The sequence below is a fragment of the Protopterus annectens genome, chromosome 14.part0 (assembly GCF_019279795.1).
Source record: "Protopterus annectens isolate FY-2018-M chromosome 14.part0, PAN1.0, whole genome shotgun sequence".
Taxonomy (NCBI): Eukaryota; Metazoa; Chordata; order Ceratodontiformes; family Protopteridae; genus Protopterus; species Protopterus annectens.
In genome coordinates this window covers 138085945-138098444 of record NC_056748.1, presented here as the reverse complement: position 1 = coordinate 138098444, position 12500 = coordinate 138085945, and the positions used below count along the sequence as shown (strand labels likewise).

Genomic DNA, 12500 nt, shown 5'->3' with positions numbered 1-12500 from the left:
TGTTACGTGGGTATACAAAAATGGACAGATGGTATATCTAAGTGACAGTACATAACAATGTGCAAATGTTCTTCAGTGCAGACGTACACAGCCAAGGTATCCTGGAAGGCGAATTCACAGCAATGTGCCTTCGACCCCTGTTATGTACACCTTATATAATCACCACGAAAGAAGAAATTTACTTCACCTGTGACACCTGCTTGCTCTACCAATTTAATGTGAAGCATACATGAACCAAATAAAATAAAATACAGTGCTGGTGTAAAATGTCTGCACCAGTGATGGGATAACACTTCTCTTACACATGACACTAAGCATGACAAACTTTTAAATATTTTTTTTATTTATATCAACCTATTTACCTCACTTTGGTTGGATAATGAAACAAGTAGCACTTGTTTTAGAAAGTGTACTAAAGCCATGGTGTTTCCATGCAAATGCAGAACAATGCTGCCTTATGGCCAACTTCTTTTCTTGACCACTGTGTTTAAGTTTGCCTTTGAGATAAAGTACAAATGGAAATACCAAGCAATGGTCATCCCAGAACATAATTTTAATTTAAACAGCTGTATAATGCCAAAGAAATACTGAAAACAGTTCAGCTTGTATTTTGTATGCATACTCAAAACAATCTCGCCTTTATTATAATTAAGGCACATTCCACCCCTGAAGAATGCAATTCCTTATTATCTTCAAAATGCAATCAAAACTATGCCATCAAAAGCTGCATTTTATACCTCAGTCACAGGGAAGGAATTTTAATAGTATTAGATAAACTCATTAAAAGTTAATACCTTGTGTTCATGCAAAAAATAAATAAATACATGAAGGGCAAAAAAGCAAGATGTAAAACTATGCATTGTTTAAAGTTTTACTGCACGTCAGGCACTTTTTTAAATTACTGTCTTTATGACAACCTAGTCTGAAATTCGGCTAGATACATATAACAATGGCAGTCTCTGACTACTTTGCCAGTGGGACTATACCAATAATGATTCTTTACAACAGGATGTATTAAGCCAGCATTCTGAAATAGTTTAAAACATGAATGAATCTCATCTTCCTTAAAAAAAAAAAGAGCTACTGAGGGAGAAATTTAAAACTTAAATAATATAAATGTACTGGATAGTCTATGTCCTACAAAACATTTTGTCCCAAAGACAAAAGGGAATGCATTTTGCACTGCTTGCTATATAACACACAAAGTTAATAACAAAATTACTGAAACCCTGATGCACATAAGTTATATTATATGCCAGGAAGACACATGTGCACACTAACTACATAACCGTGAGTTAATTCTTAAAAAAAATGTGAACCTAACTGAAGTACTATGCCCTAAACCCCCTCAGTGCAACACTTAAATTTAGATGTGCAGTACATACAAAGAGGCAAATGACTTAAAACAAAAAATTAAATAACTTGCCATGCACTTTTCCATACTCACAATGCACTTCCTTGGTGCACAGGTGAGGAAAAATAGTGCTTTCAGCAGTGAGAACAGCAGATTAACAACAGGGGAAACAAAGGTTCAAATCTTTGTAATGACAAAAACTCATAGAGTCATCTTGGTTCAGCAGAACAATATTGCACTATGCTAAGAGACGAAATATGGGGAGCTTGTACCCTCATCTCACTACGTACCTGCTCATACTGGCATCAACACCCATACAGCAAGATTACCTGCCCTGTAACTGAACTGCCAGACAAAACAAGTACTGCTACAATTCTACCAATTCTGATTCTTAGAGAAACAAATCAGTAGTAAGTCATTCAACTTCAAATCCTGCCGACAATTTATTTGTCTGTCATAGTGACTCCCAAACAAACTCACACTGACTCATATTTTCCTAAATAAAATCATGTAATATATAAAAAAGCATGTGTAATTCAGCACAACCTTGCTTCCATCGATGGGGAGTCTGGTACCATAATACCCATTAAATTCTGTTTTGCATTTTCTGTAGGTAAAATGTAGTATTTCCAACTATACCGGGTCGGAAGTACATCATCTAAACATATACACCATGAAGCTATATTCCTCATTATCACTAACAAAAGTCTATACACCCTATATATAAATGCCAGGTAATGTTTTGGGTTCACATAAACACAGGAAATCAGACGGTAAACACTGAATTCATTGACGACAGTGATAAGTTTTTGACAATTCTTTAGGAATATTGAATTCATTGACGACAGTGATATTTGTATAAGTTTTTGACAAATTCCAATGCTTTAGGAATATAAGCTTAATCAAGCAACACTAAAATGGATGAAGGTGGTGATGCATCTATCTACAAGAACACAAAAACACAACCTTAGGAGAGTACAACACAAATAAATAACAAGTGCATATGTAAAATCAGAGAACTGGCAAAATTATCACACTAAATACTTGCATAGCTCAGCACTTCCAATGTGCCTCACTACGGTACAGTGTTAATGTAATTTAGTTTTCAGTACTTACGGTCAATCTGGCATCATGGATTGTGTACAAACCGCATAAAACAAAAGCATGTTATGTTTTAGGTATATTCAGAAATAGGCAAGTTCTACTGGCAAGAGCGGTCAACTACAATGAAAGAATGAATGCATAACGTGACAAAATAACATGCTTGCCCGGCCTTGTACTACTTTAATTCCTTGTTCTGTTCTTAGCATTTTCACTTAGCAGGTTCTACTTAAGCAGAATTTTTAGTTTGATGAATGCAATTCTAAAACCACTAATATTACAAATGATGAGTTATCTGCTAAATTCTGTACAAAAAATGACAATGTGGCATATCCTTAGTGCAAGCAGGTTTCAGCCAGGTAAAAACAGGAGCAGATAAGCAGAGGACAAGAGAACACTTGGTTGAATAAAGAATGTTTAAACTTCAGCAAAGGTGTATTAAGACAGTGGATACTACACTGCTTTTGAAAGGTCAAACAAGCATATATATCCTTGGCACAACTGGCTGCATATCCTGGGTGAATTTAGATCAAAACCTGCAATCGGCATTAACACCGCTTTTTCCACTTTGTACATGGAATAGGGGTGACCATAACCTAGAGCCACAATTTTATATGAACAGTTGTCCAGCGGTATACATTACAAATCAAAACCTACAATGTATGCCATGAAACAAAGAGAACAAAGCAGCAACAGCAGTAGTTTACTAGGTCCACTTGAAGTACACTGTTTAGATGCAGTAATGGGAATTCGCGTACACTGTAGTGATAAGATAAGGCATAAGGCACATGACTAGACCTTGCTAACTGACAAAACATACTTCAGTACGGAAACCTATAAGCCCAAATTATTACGGCATGCAAGAAATGAAATTTAAAGGTGCTCCTACGGATGACCTGTTTATAACAATGCACAAAAGTAGTCCCAGAATTGTTAAAACTGAATGTAACAATTTAATGCCTTGATCTTCCTAAAACATTTTTATACTGCAATAACAAAAAATTATTCATACATAAACAGAGTTATTACTTATTGCTATCATTATTTTTTGCAAATTTCAGACACAGTCAATTCCATCGGATAGCATCAGACATTTGGAAGGTGAGAAATAAAATAAGGTTAACAGGGAACACATACTTTGCTCATTAAAACTGGTATTGATGCTATCAGGAAAAACAATTCAGCTGTACTTTCTTGTCAAAAATTCTGAGTATAAATATATTTGTGAAAAATATATGTGTTGCTTATTAATAAACACTGACAGCAAATACATTCTTCCATTAGCAAAGTCTCCAAATAAACTTGGTACATTGCATCTTTTTTAAAAAGCAGTATTTTAGTAGTGATTTCTGAACAATCCAGGACCACGTTCACATTACTGCCTGAAGTAGATGTATCTATAATAAAAAGGTTGTTTCATGCTATCACTACATTTTTTTATTGGGGGGGGGCTGTTTTAGCAAAAGATCCCCTTAGACAAATCTAACCAAATCTCAGTGGAAGCATGTACTAAAAGGATGCTTGAAAAATATACAGATTCAGCAAAGTATCCAAGTAGATATCAAAAGGACTTTTAAAAAGCTAATACATTTTGTTTATTCAGGATAGTTTCTTGTAAGCACAGTAGAGACTAGAAAAAAAATGGAGATATAAACACTGAAAAATTTGCCAAGCAAGCTTATTACATCAATTCTGTAACTGCGAACTCAGTAGAATTATAAATGCAAAAGACTGTTTCTTCATCTGTAGCAATCTGGCAAAAAGGACACACACAATGAATTTCCCTTGATCAGAATGAGGCAAGTGAAACTGGAGTCTAAGGGCTAATACACAAACTATCTACTCAACAGCAAAATACTAGGCAAAAGTGTCACTTTTTTCTTGTCTCACCAATAGGAGAAAAAAAGGTATAATATGCTCATATATCAGGATCTGTAACATAACTACACTTTTAAGTTCTACCAAAATACAGAAGCATCAATACTGAGTACTTACAGGCAGTGAAATTCCTAACAACCTGGCATGCATAATACGAGAATGTCACATTATTTTACAAAAAACAAAAATAAATAATTGTGGAATGCCAGGATTCATACTCTGACCACCACCACTGCTGCTGCTGTATACAGTTTTTTGATAAAATACCTACAGCTCCAAGTGTGTAGTTGAAATTTAAAAATTCCCAACATTGAGGCCCTAAAGATAGTGTGGGACTTAAACAATAGGGCACATTTTTGCATACAATTTGAGGATTGAGCGACTTCACATACACTGCCACACACAAATGTTTATAGAGTAAAAAAATGTTTTTTTTCATTTTGGACAGTCCCTCCAATGCACTGTACTTATGGCTGTAAGCTAGCTAACCCACACAACATCACAAGAGATAATGTACAGAAACAAAAAACATTTATATATACAACTAAGGTAGAAAGACCATCATGTTAAATAGGCTACAATATTTACTGCAGCCAAAGGAAACCAATATTTTCTGAAAATATGAATCAGCCAACTACATAATCAAATAAAGCAAGATGCCTTAAACTGATAAAGACTATAAAACATGCTGTAGTGTTGGAACTGCCCCACAAATATCTTCATAACTGAATTATCTAACTAGATTTCAGTTACCAGAATACTTTGCTACTAAATTCAAAATCCTGCCCAACATCCATGTAATACAGTTCCGATGTGTGTGTGTGTGTGTGGGGGGGGGGGCATAATGACAACATAAACAAAAGAAAGAAAATAGAACACAAAAACATTTTAACACAGACTTTCATCTACAATACAGCCGATTAGACAATGTCAAATAAAACTGACCAAAACAGATGTCACGTGCTCCTTAAGAGCTCACCGACTGTGAAATCCCTCAAATATAGCTTTTGCACAACACACACCCTGCAAAAAAAAAAAAAAAGAAAGAAAGAAAGAAACACAAAATGCAAGAACAATTCACTTATTTTAATTATTAGGCTGGTTTCCATTTATTAGTGACCATTTTCAAGGCTGTCCAGGGAAAGTACATCTCATATGCATCAATGAATTCCTGACAACATAATGCTGACATGCATGCCCGATGATTAATAATAAAATGTTCAGACATAAGTAAACACAGAGGCCTTAAAAGCAGTGTGGGACATAAACCGCAACCAGAGAAATGGTCTCTGTCTACTTCCCCAGCAAGTATTTTTAAGAAAAAAAGCTCCTCGGTGGCCCTGAAAAGTGACTGCTCCAAATAGGTCTAACTATCAAACTCAAATAAAATAAAAATTAACATTAACATAAGTAGTGCAAACTAATCACTACAGGTCTCAAAAATCAACAAGAAAGTGTTAGTCAACCTGCAATAAAGATACAGAAAAGTGATCCCATAAAATGGCATAGGAAGCGTCTCTTTGAGGGAACCAGATACTATTTATGTAGACAAGGGAAAGTATACCATAATGCTGGTCCAGACATTATCAAATAGCATGTGTGGGAAGTGAAAAGAAACAAAATGCGACAACAGAAGCAGTGGTCCACCTGGTTTTCCTGCACACTTAACACAGTATCCTTGTTTCTAGCCTCTGACTGACAAAAATGTCATTGTAATACATCCCAACCACTTCTAAAATCAAAGCTACAAACTTGCTGGCACATATCTGTAATTTCATGATTACAAAAACAAGCAAAAAATGACAAACACTAAGTTCAAAACTAACCAGCCTTCTTTAAACTGCCACATGATCCTAACATGACCTCTTAACTGTATGACAGTATACCCTAAAATGATAAGATATGCCTAGTTTCTCCTATATGCCCTTCCCCAATACTTATTTTAACAACACTCCTTTTAAAATCGAACAGCACCCCAACACAATATGCTGCTTAATCATTATACACCTATACAATGACATTACAACTTTCTAATTTATCATATATATATATATATATATATACAGACTTATATATACATTACATACATACATACACACAAACACATACATGTGTATATATATATATATATATATATATATATATATATATATACACACACACACATACATATACACACACATATATGTATATACGTATGTACACATATATATCAGTGAGCTTTTCTTACTGTGCTGTTTACTGACCCACAAGAAACAAGATAATGAAGGGAAACTTATAATTTGGTGGGCTCTCCAAGGGTAATATTGTTACTTAGAGAACTAACCTCTGCATCTCACACACACACACACACACACACACACACACACACACACACACACACACACACACAAATGCTCTCCACTCTCCACACTATACCTAAAATAAGCAACAGCCATCCCACACTAAGAAAAGAGAATTCTTACTAAGTGTTCAAACTTGACAGAGTTCTTTCAGATGCAAGAGTAGTGCTTGTCTACAAACCTGTTTTGGGGTCAGCTTGGTAGAAAGTTCAGGAATAAGTGGACTGCCCAAGACAGTTCTCCATTATATGTAATTGCGATGGGTGCACCCAAAAGGATCTTGACATCTAATGGTCTTACAGGCAATCCAAGTTAGGACACCTGTCTGGAAGGGCCATGTTCTTGTTCTTTATATATATATATATATATATATATATATATATATATACATATATGCAAGCACACACTCATACAACAGGTAAGTAAATCCCTGCTTAAATAAACTGGCACATCTTCAAGAAAAAAATAATACTTTTCAACTAAATGATAATGAACGTCTCCAGTGTATTACACACGCAGTAATCATTAACACAGATTGCTGGTGTTAGGTTTATATTTCAAAGATGTATATATACATCATGCAGACTTGCCTTCTAAACAAAAGGCAATCTGAAATGCTTCAGGAAAGCCCTAATGCTCATAAGTTCAATGCTACATTCGAACAGGAAGTGGTAAAACGTTGACATGAAATACTACTTTAAACTGCAGCTTCCAAAATAATGTTATTACATGAATATATTTACTGAACTGCTATAGCATTCAATATTTTTACTTCATTTCTTAAATGAGTAAGAGATTTAACTCAAAGAGGACCAGTTTCAACTATGACCCGGGAGGTACAACAAAAATATAAAAAATCCCACTAAACATTAACATGGTTACTTACGTGAAAGTGTTACTGCATTAAAAAAATAAAAATAAACAGTGAAATAATGTAAGGGAGCAGAAAAGAAGCAGATCTGCTACAATCTTTAGGCAATAGATGCCTCTGAAGCAGTTACAAAAAAAAATACCTTGGGTGAATTACAGCGAAGATGGATATTAGTTATTGAATGCTGGCACTTGATACATGTGGGGTGGCAATTTATGAGAAGACAATTTAAACTTGTGGTTTGGGCCTCTCACTTCACCAGTGGAAAATACCTCGTCTATAAATAAGTCGAATGTATACACACACTCACACACACACACACACACACACACACACACACACACACACACACACACACACACGCACACAAACACACACACACCAGGCTTACATGACTGCAAAGCTGAATGGCACTTGTCTAAATGCAGCTAATTTTATGACAATGATATTTTGCTTTTCCACCAAACCACAAAACCATAACCTTGGCTTAATTCTCAGCCATTTTTAATACGTGCTGATAAGTGCGCATTATAAAAAACTACAAAGACTGAATAGTCATCTCAACAGCAGCATCAGACTGACTTTAAAAGAATATTGTTGGCTTCTGTAGCTTCTTAATAAACAAATGTTATATCTGTATAAAACATAATTAGATAAACTCTGAGATACCTTTAATACGATAAACCTGTCAAATGCACCTGAAGAAAAAATCTAACGGAAACCTGTGACAATGATTCAAGCAAATGCAATTAAAAGAACTGTCGACCAAATTCATAACTCAAAGCGGGGTCCTGCAAGTCAACTTGTGCTCAACTCCCACACTGATGTTTACATTACAGAGACGTGGATAAATTAAAAAAAATTTTCTAAGCAGAGTTGTCTTATGAAATCATAAAAGTTTGTCTGCAATAATAAAGCTTTAGTCCAACACTTAAGAATTATATTATATTTATTTGAAAGACAATTATACACTATTGTGATTTTCTTTGAGTACAAAATAAACAAGCAAAACGTTTTCCCAAACATTCCTTCACATTTTTAAAGGAATAATCTCAGCTCACCTTCAGCTATTCAGTGAACCAAACAAGCTCAAGTCACTGAAATTCCTGCAAGACACAAAATCTATTTTTCTTCCTGCGCTGTAACAAAATATATCAAGAAGCCTTCAAGATATTAAATTGCAGTTCTCTCACCACCTTAAAACTACCAAATTCAAAATATGTATATTTTTAATTGCATATTAAAGCCATGCTGAATAAAATCACAGTAATAACATACACACAGTATGCATCTGCTCATGTTTTATTTCCTAGCTATAAACTATGATAATGACAACCAAAAGTGTAACAATTTTCCCTTATTTTTCTGTTCAACATGTTAACACAACAGATAATAAAACAATTAACAATAATAGGGGTACAGGCATACTTGTCTGTATGAATTCCTTACAAGTCACAGAGAGTACCTATAGGGAACAGACAAGTAGGTGGGGGGTTTGAAATACTCTCATGAAAGACAATCCCTAAGAAAAGTTACCTTAAAGTCTCAAGGCCATGCTGGAGAGAAAGACTTTTCTTTTTTCATTGGGACCAGTGTCTCAGCACTTCTGTGTAAGTTTACATATGTATTATACAATAACCTAGTGCACACATATATTACCTCTGCCTGCTTACCTGCAGAAACAATTTTAAATATTGCATGGCGTTTGCAGCACTTTGTAAACAGACCTATTAAAAATACCACACAGACTTACAAGACAAGACAAATTCACAAAAGACTGTCTCGCTGGCTTCTAAATGCTATATTTTCAAAAAGAAGCTTCCTTCCATGAACAGAGAGTGGCTGACTGTCAGACAGCAGACTCCCCTCCTGGAACAACTTTTCTTTGCAAGGAACACAAAAAAATATTTGGCATGCCCAGTACTTATCTGCTGTTACTTACCCAACAGTTCAGATTAAGATGCCAGCAGCCTAGCTGCTGAAGAAGAGAGAACCCCGAGGCAAGTGTTCCTCCTTTTCCATTCGATTCCTCCATTCCCTCTAAAAGGGCATCGCTTGTATACATAACTGCTTTGACTTCTCTTGTCTGCGAATCTTCAAAAAAAAAAAAAAAAAAATTCCCCCTCCTTTACTGATTTGTAGCTGATTTAGCTCTTCTTTCTTCTGTTTACCTTCTTTACAGTTTGTATCTCTTTCTGGTATAATTTAAGGCAGTCAGACAAATCTATCTCTGGAAGGATGAGGTGATCTCCAGTTTTGTGGCCTGGTGCTTTCCAGGTACTCACAATCCATATCTATAGTGAATGCAAACAGCAGCATAACTGAGCATCAGATGGTAAAATTTCTAAAAACAAAACGGGGAAAAAAGCATCTTCTATCTGCAGTAGGTCTTGCTACAATCCCTACCAGGAAAACCATCATGTGCATCCAGTTTAGGCACGTTTCACATGGGCTGGTGAGACAGCCCTGCCTTCGGAGAGCTGTCACAATGTTCCAACACAAATTGCAAAGGTATCACACCAAGTGCAGCAAGGAGGAGGAAAACAGACACACACGCACGCACACACGCACACACACATACACACACACAAATGAATGTCCGTAAGGAAGCATGATCGGCAAAGTATGGCAAACGATCACTTAATGCACGAGACTTGTCAAATGCCTCCAAAAACATTTCTTAAGGGAGATAGCTGAAGGGGGAATAAACATTTTTTTTTTGCCTTCACCTGTCACTGTGACATGAGGCTGTGACACTGGTAAGGAAGCTCTGTCATTAGCTTTTTTTCCTATTTGACCAGTATGTAAAGATCTGTTTTAGTCTTGACTGACCTCTTGCAAAATGCAATACAAGTCACAGCTTTTGCTCAAGTTACATGTGCTAATGTTTCAACCTTCTTTATGTTCTTCACATACATATTTCAGAGTACTCTGTGAAGGAAATGTAACAAAAAGGTGCTTATTTTGAGAAGCAAAAATCTTGTTAACTGAAAATAGTTTACAGGAACTCCTCCAGTTCAGAGAAGGAAATCACTACTACTATAAGTGCAGAAAAAAGTCCTCTTCCATCTTTACAATTCATAACTTTGAATAGTGAAAAAAGCATAAAAGACTAGAATTTCTTATCCCTTTTTAAAAGTATGGCTTTCTTACAAGATGACCTATTCATTTTTAAGCCTGAAAATATGTCAGAGTACATGCAATACTAAGAGTACAGCAAGGATTTGAACCATACATCTTTCGCTAAACTAAAGTTGTTTAATACGAGCTTTCATCCTGCTTATTTCATGTATGACAAGTTAATTTTCATGGCTTTAGTTTTTAAGTAACCTAGGCATCCAAACTGGATACAAAAAATACATGACTAAAGGAAGTGTAAGCAGAAGAGAAGCAATAAGACAAAGAATTACATAAATGGGACCAAACTCGAAGGCAGACTGAACTGAAAGTGTATTATTTTTCTTGTTTTTTCTGTATGTGCACGTTGTTGGTCTCTGCACTTATCTGGCCTTCACATTGAAAATGCCAAGCAGCAGCCTTCAAGACCCTTAATACCAAAACAAAACCCCTGTGAATTCCCTTTACACGGTACTAACAAAAGCAATGAGACGGCAGTTTGACAAGTAAAAGGCTCCAACAACTTGACAGCTAATTGCCTTCCCTCCCTCTATTCAGCACGGCCACCACACTCCAGCAACTGCCTTTGTCACACGTGCAATTTCTTAAGTAAACCGCAAGTTCCAGACTTGTTGATGGACAGTTCCCGATCATTTAGTAACAATGAGGTAGATGAAACTTGGGTCTGCACTATGCGCAAGTTTAACATAGAATTCCCTTAATCAAGTTCCATCAAGCTCCGGTTTAGAAAGCAGTCTGAACTAAAAGGACTGAAATGACAAGCAAAAAGTGAGCAAACACTTGACAACAGACCTCTGCTAAAGCTGGATATTGTGGGTCTAGAAGGAAAATTTTTGCACACGTTAATTCCGAATTCCAACAGTCACAACTGATGAGCTCTGCAAATCTACAGAATTCCTTCATTTCCTCCACTCTAACCATCATGGCAATTTTAAGCTGGTATTTTTTGTGCCCTTCTTTCTCCTTAGAATATAGTCAAGGATCAATACAAGCAAAACAGAAAAAAGAAAAAGCTGTTCACTTTAAAAAAAATGTACAAGCACTAAAGGGGTAGAGGCTATAATGAAGCAACTCAAGTTTTGGACTTTTACTACTAATTTAACATCCTTAAATACTCTTTTACTTGGGTAGAGTTTAAGAAAAAATACTATTTCAATCCAAAGAGAAGCTGAAATGGAAGGGAAAATTAAGGAAAAGCAATACAAGGAATAATACTTTAGATTTAATTAGCAGCTTTAACATGATACACAACTAAAGCATCTCTGCAAAAAATTACTTGTCTTCCAAGTTCCTAAAGTTCTTTTAATACCAATCAGAGAAAGATGTAGTTATAAAGATGATCAATACAGTTTTTAAAGAAACACTGTACTGTACAGTCTATTTTTAAATGATACAACTGTCCAGTATGTCAAAAACCTTGGTGCTATACTCTACAGCAACAATCATCTGTGAGTTTCCAATGTCCGTCTGTTAGTACACAAGTTTAGAAATGTTTTCTTCAAAGTGTCCAGCAGCGCAGAAATTTGAATAAAAGTACTCTGCCTATTGTACCTATAAAATGAAATAATAGCAGGATAAAACTCTCTCTCTCTCTCTCTTTCGCACGCACAAGACACATATACACAAAGTAGCTAGAATTCTAAATGTTCTCTGATTGCTTGTTTTAAAATGCCATGCCAGCCTTATCACTTAATACCGCAGAAGTGAAATCAGGAAGAATATAAAAAAGTGTCACTTACCATTTACAACAGTTCTATTTGGGACGCTTCACGCTGCCTGGTTTCGAGCATGCTGCCGTCTGCTGTATCAGCTAGCC

The 12500-nt window shown here is 35.7% G+C and overlaps 1 protein-coding gene across 39 annotated transcripts in view; it reads right to left on the bottom strand.

The window, feature by feature from the left end:
* TCF7L2 (transcription factor 7 like 2) overlaps positions 1 to 12500 on the bottom strand; it is a 677777-nt gene that overhangs the window by 169962 nt on the left and 495315 nt on the right. The window contains exon 1 of one of the 39 annotated variants that reach the window (XM_044055871.1): positions 9489 to 9970. The exons of the other annotated variants lie outside the window; for them this stretch is intronic. Coding sequence (XP_043911806.1) covers positions 9489 to 9611 — 123 coding nt within the window. The 5' untranslated portion in view covers positions 9612 to 9970. Of the gene's footprint in view, positions 1 to 9488; positions 9971 to 12500 lie in introns of those variants that run through there. 39 annotated transcript variants of the gene reach the window in all.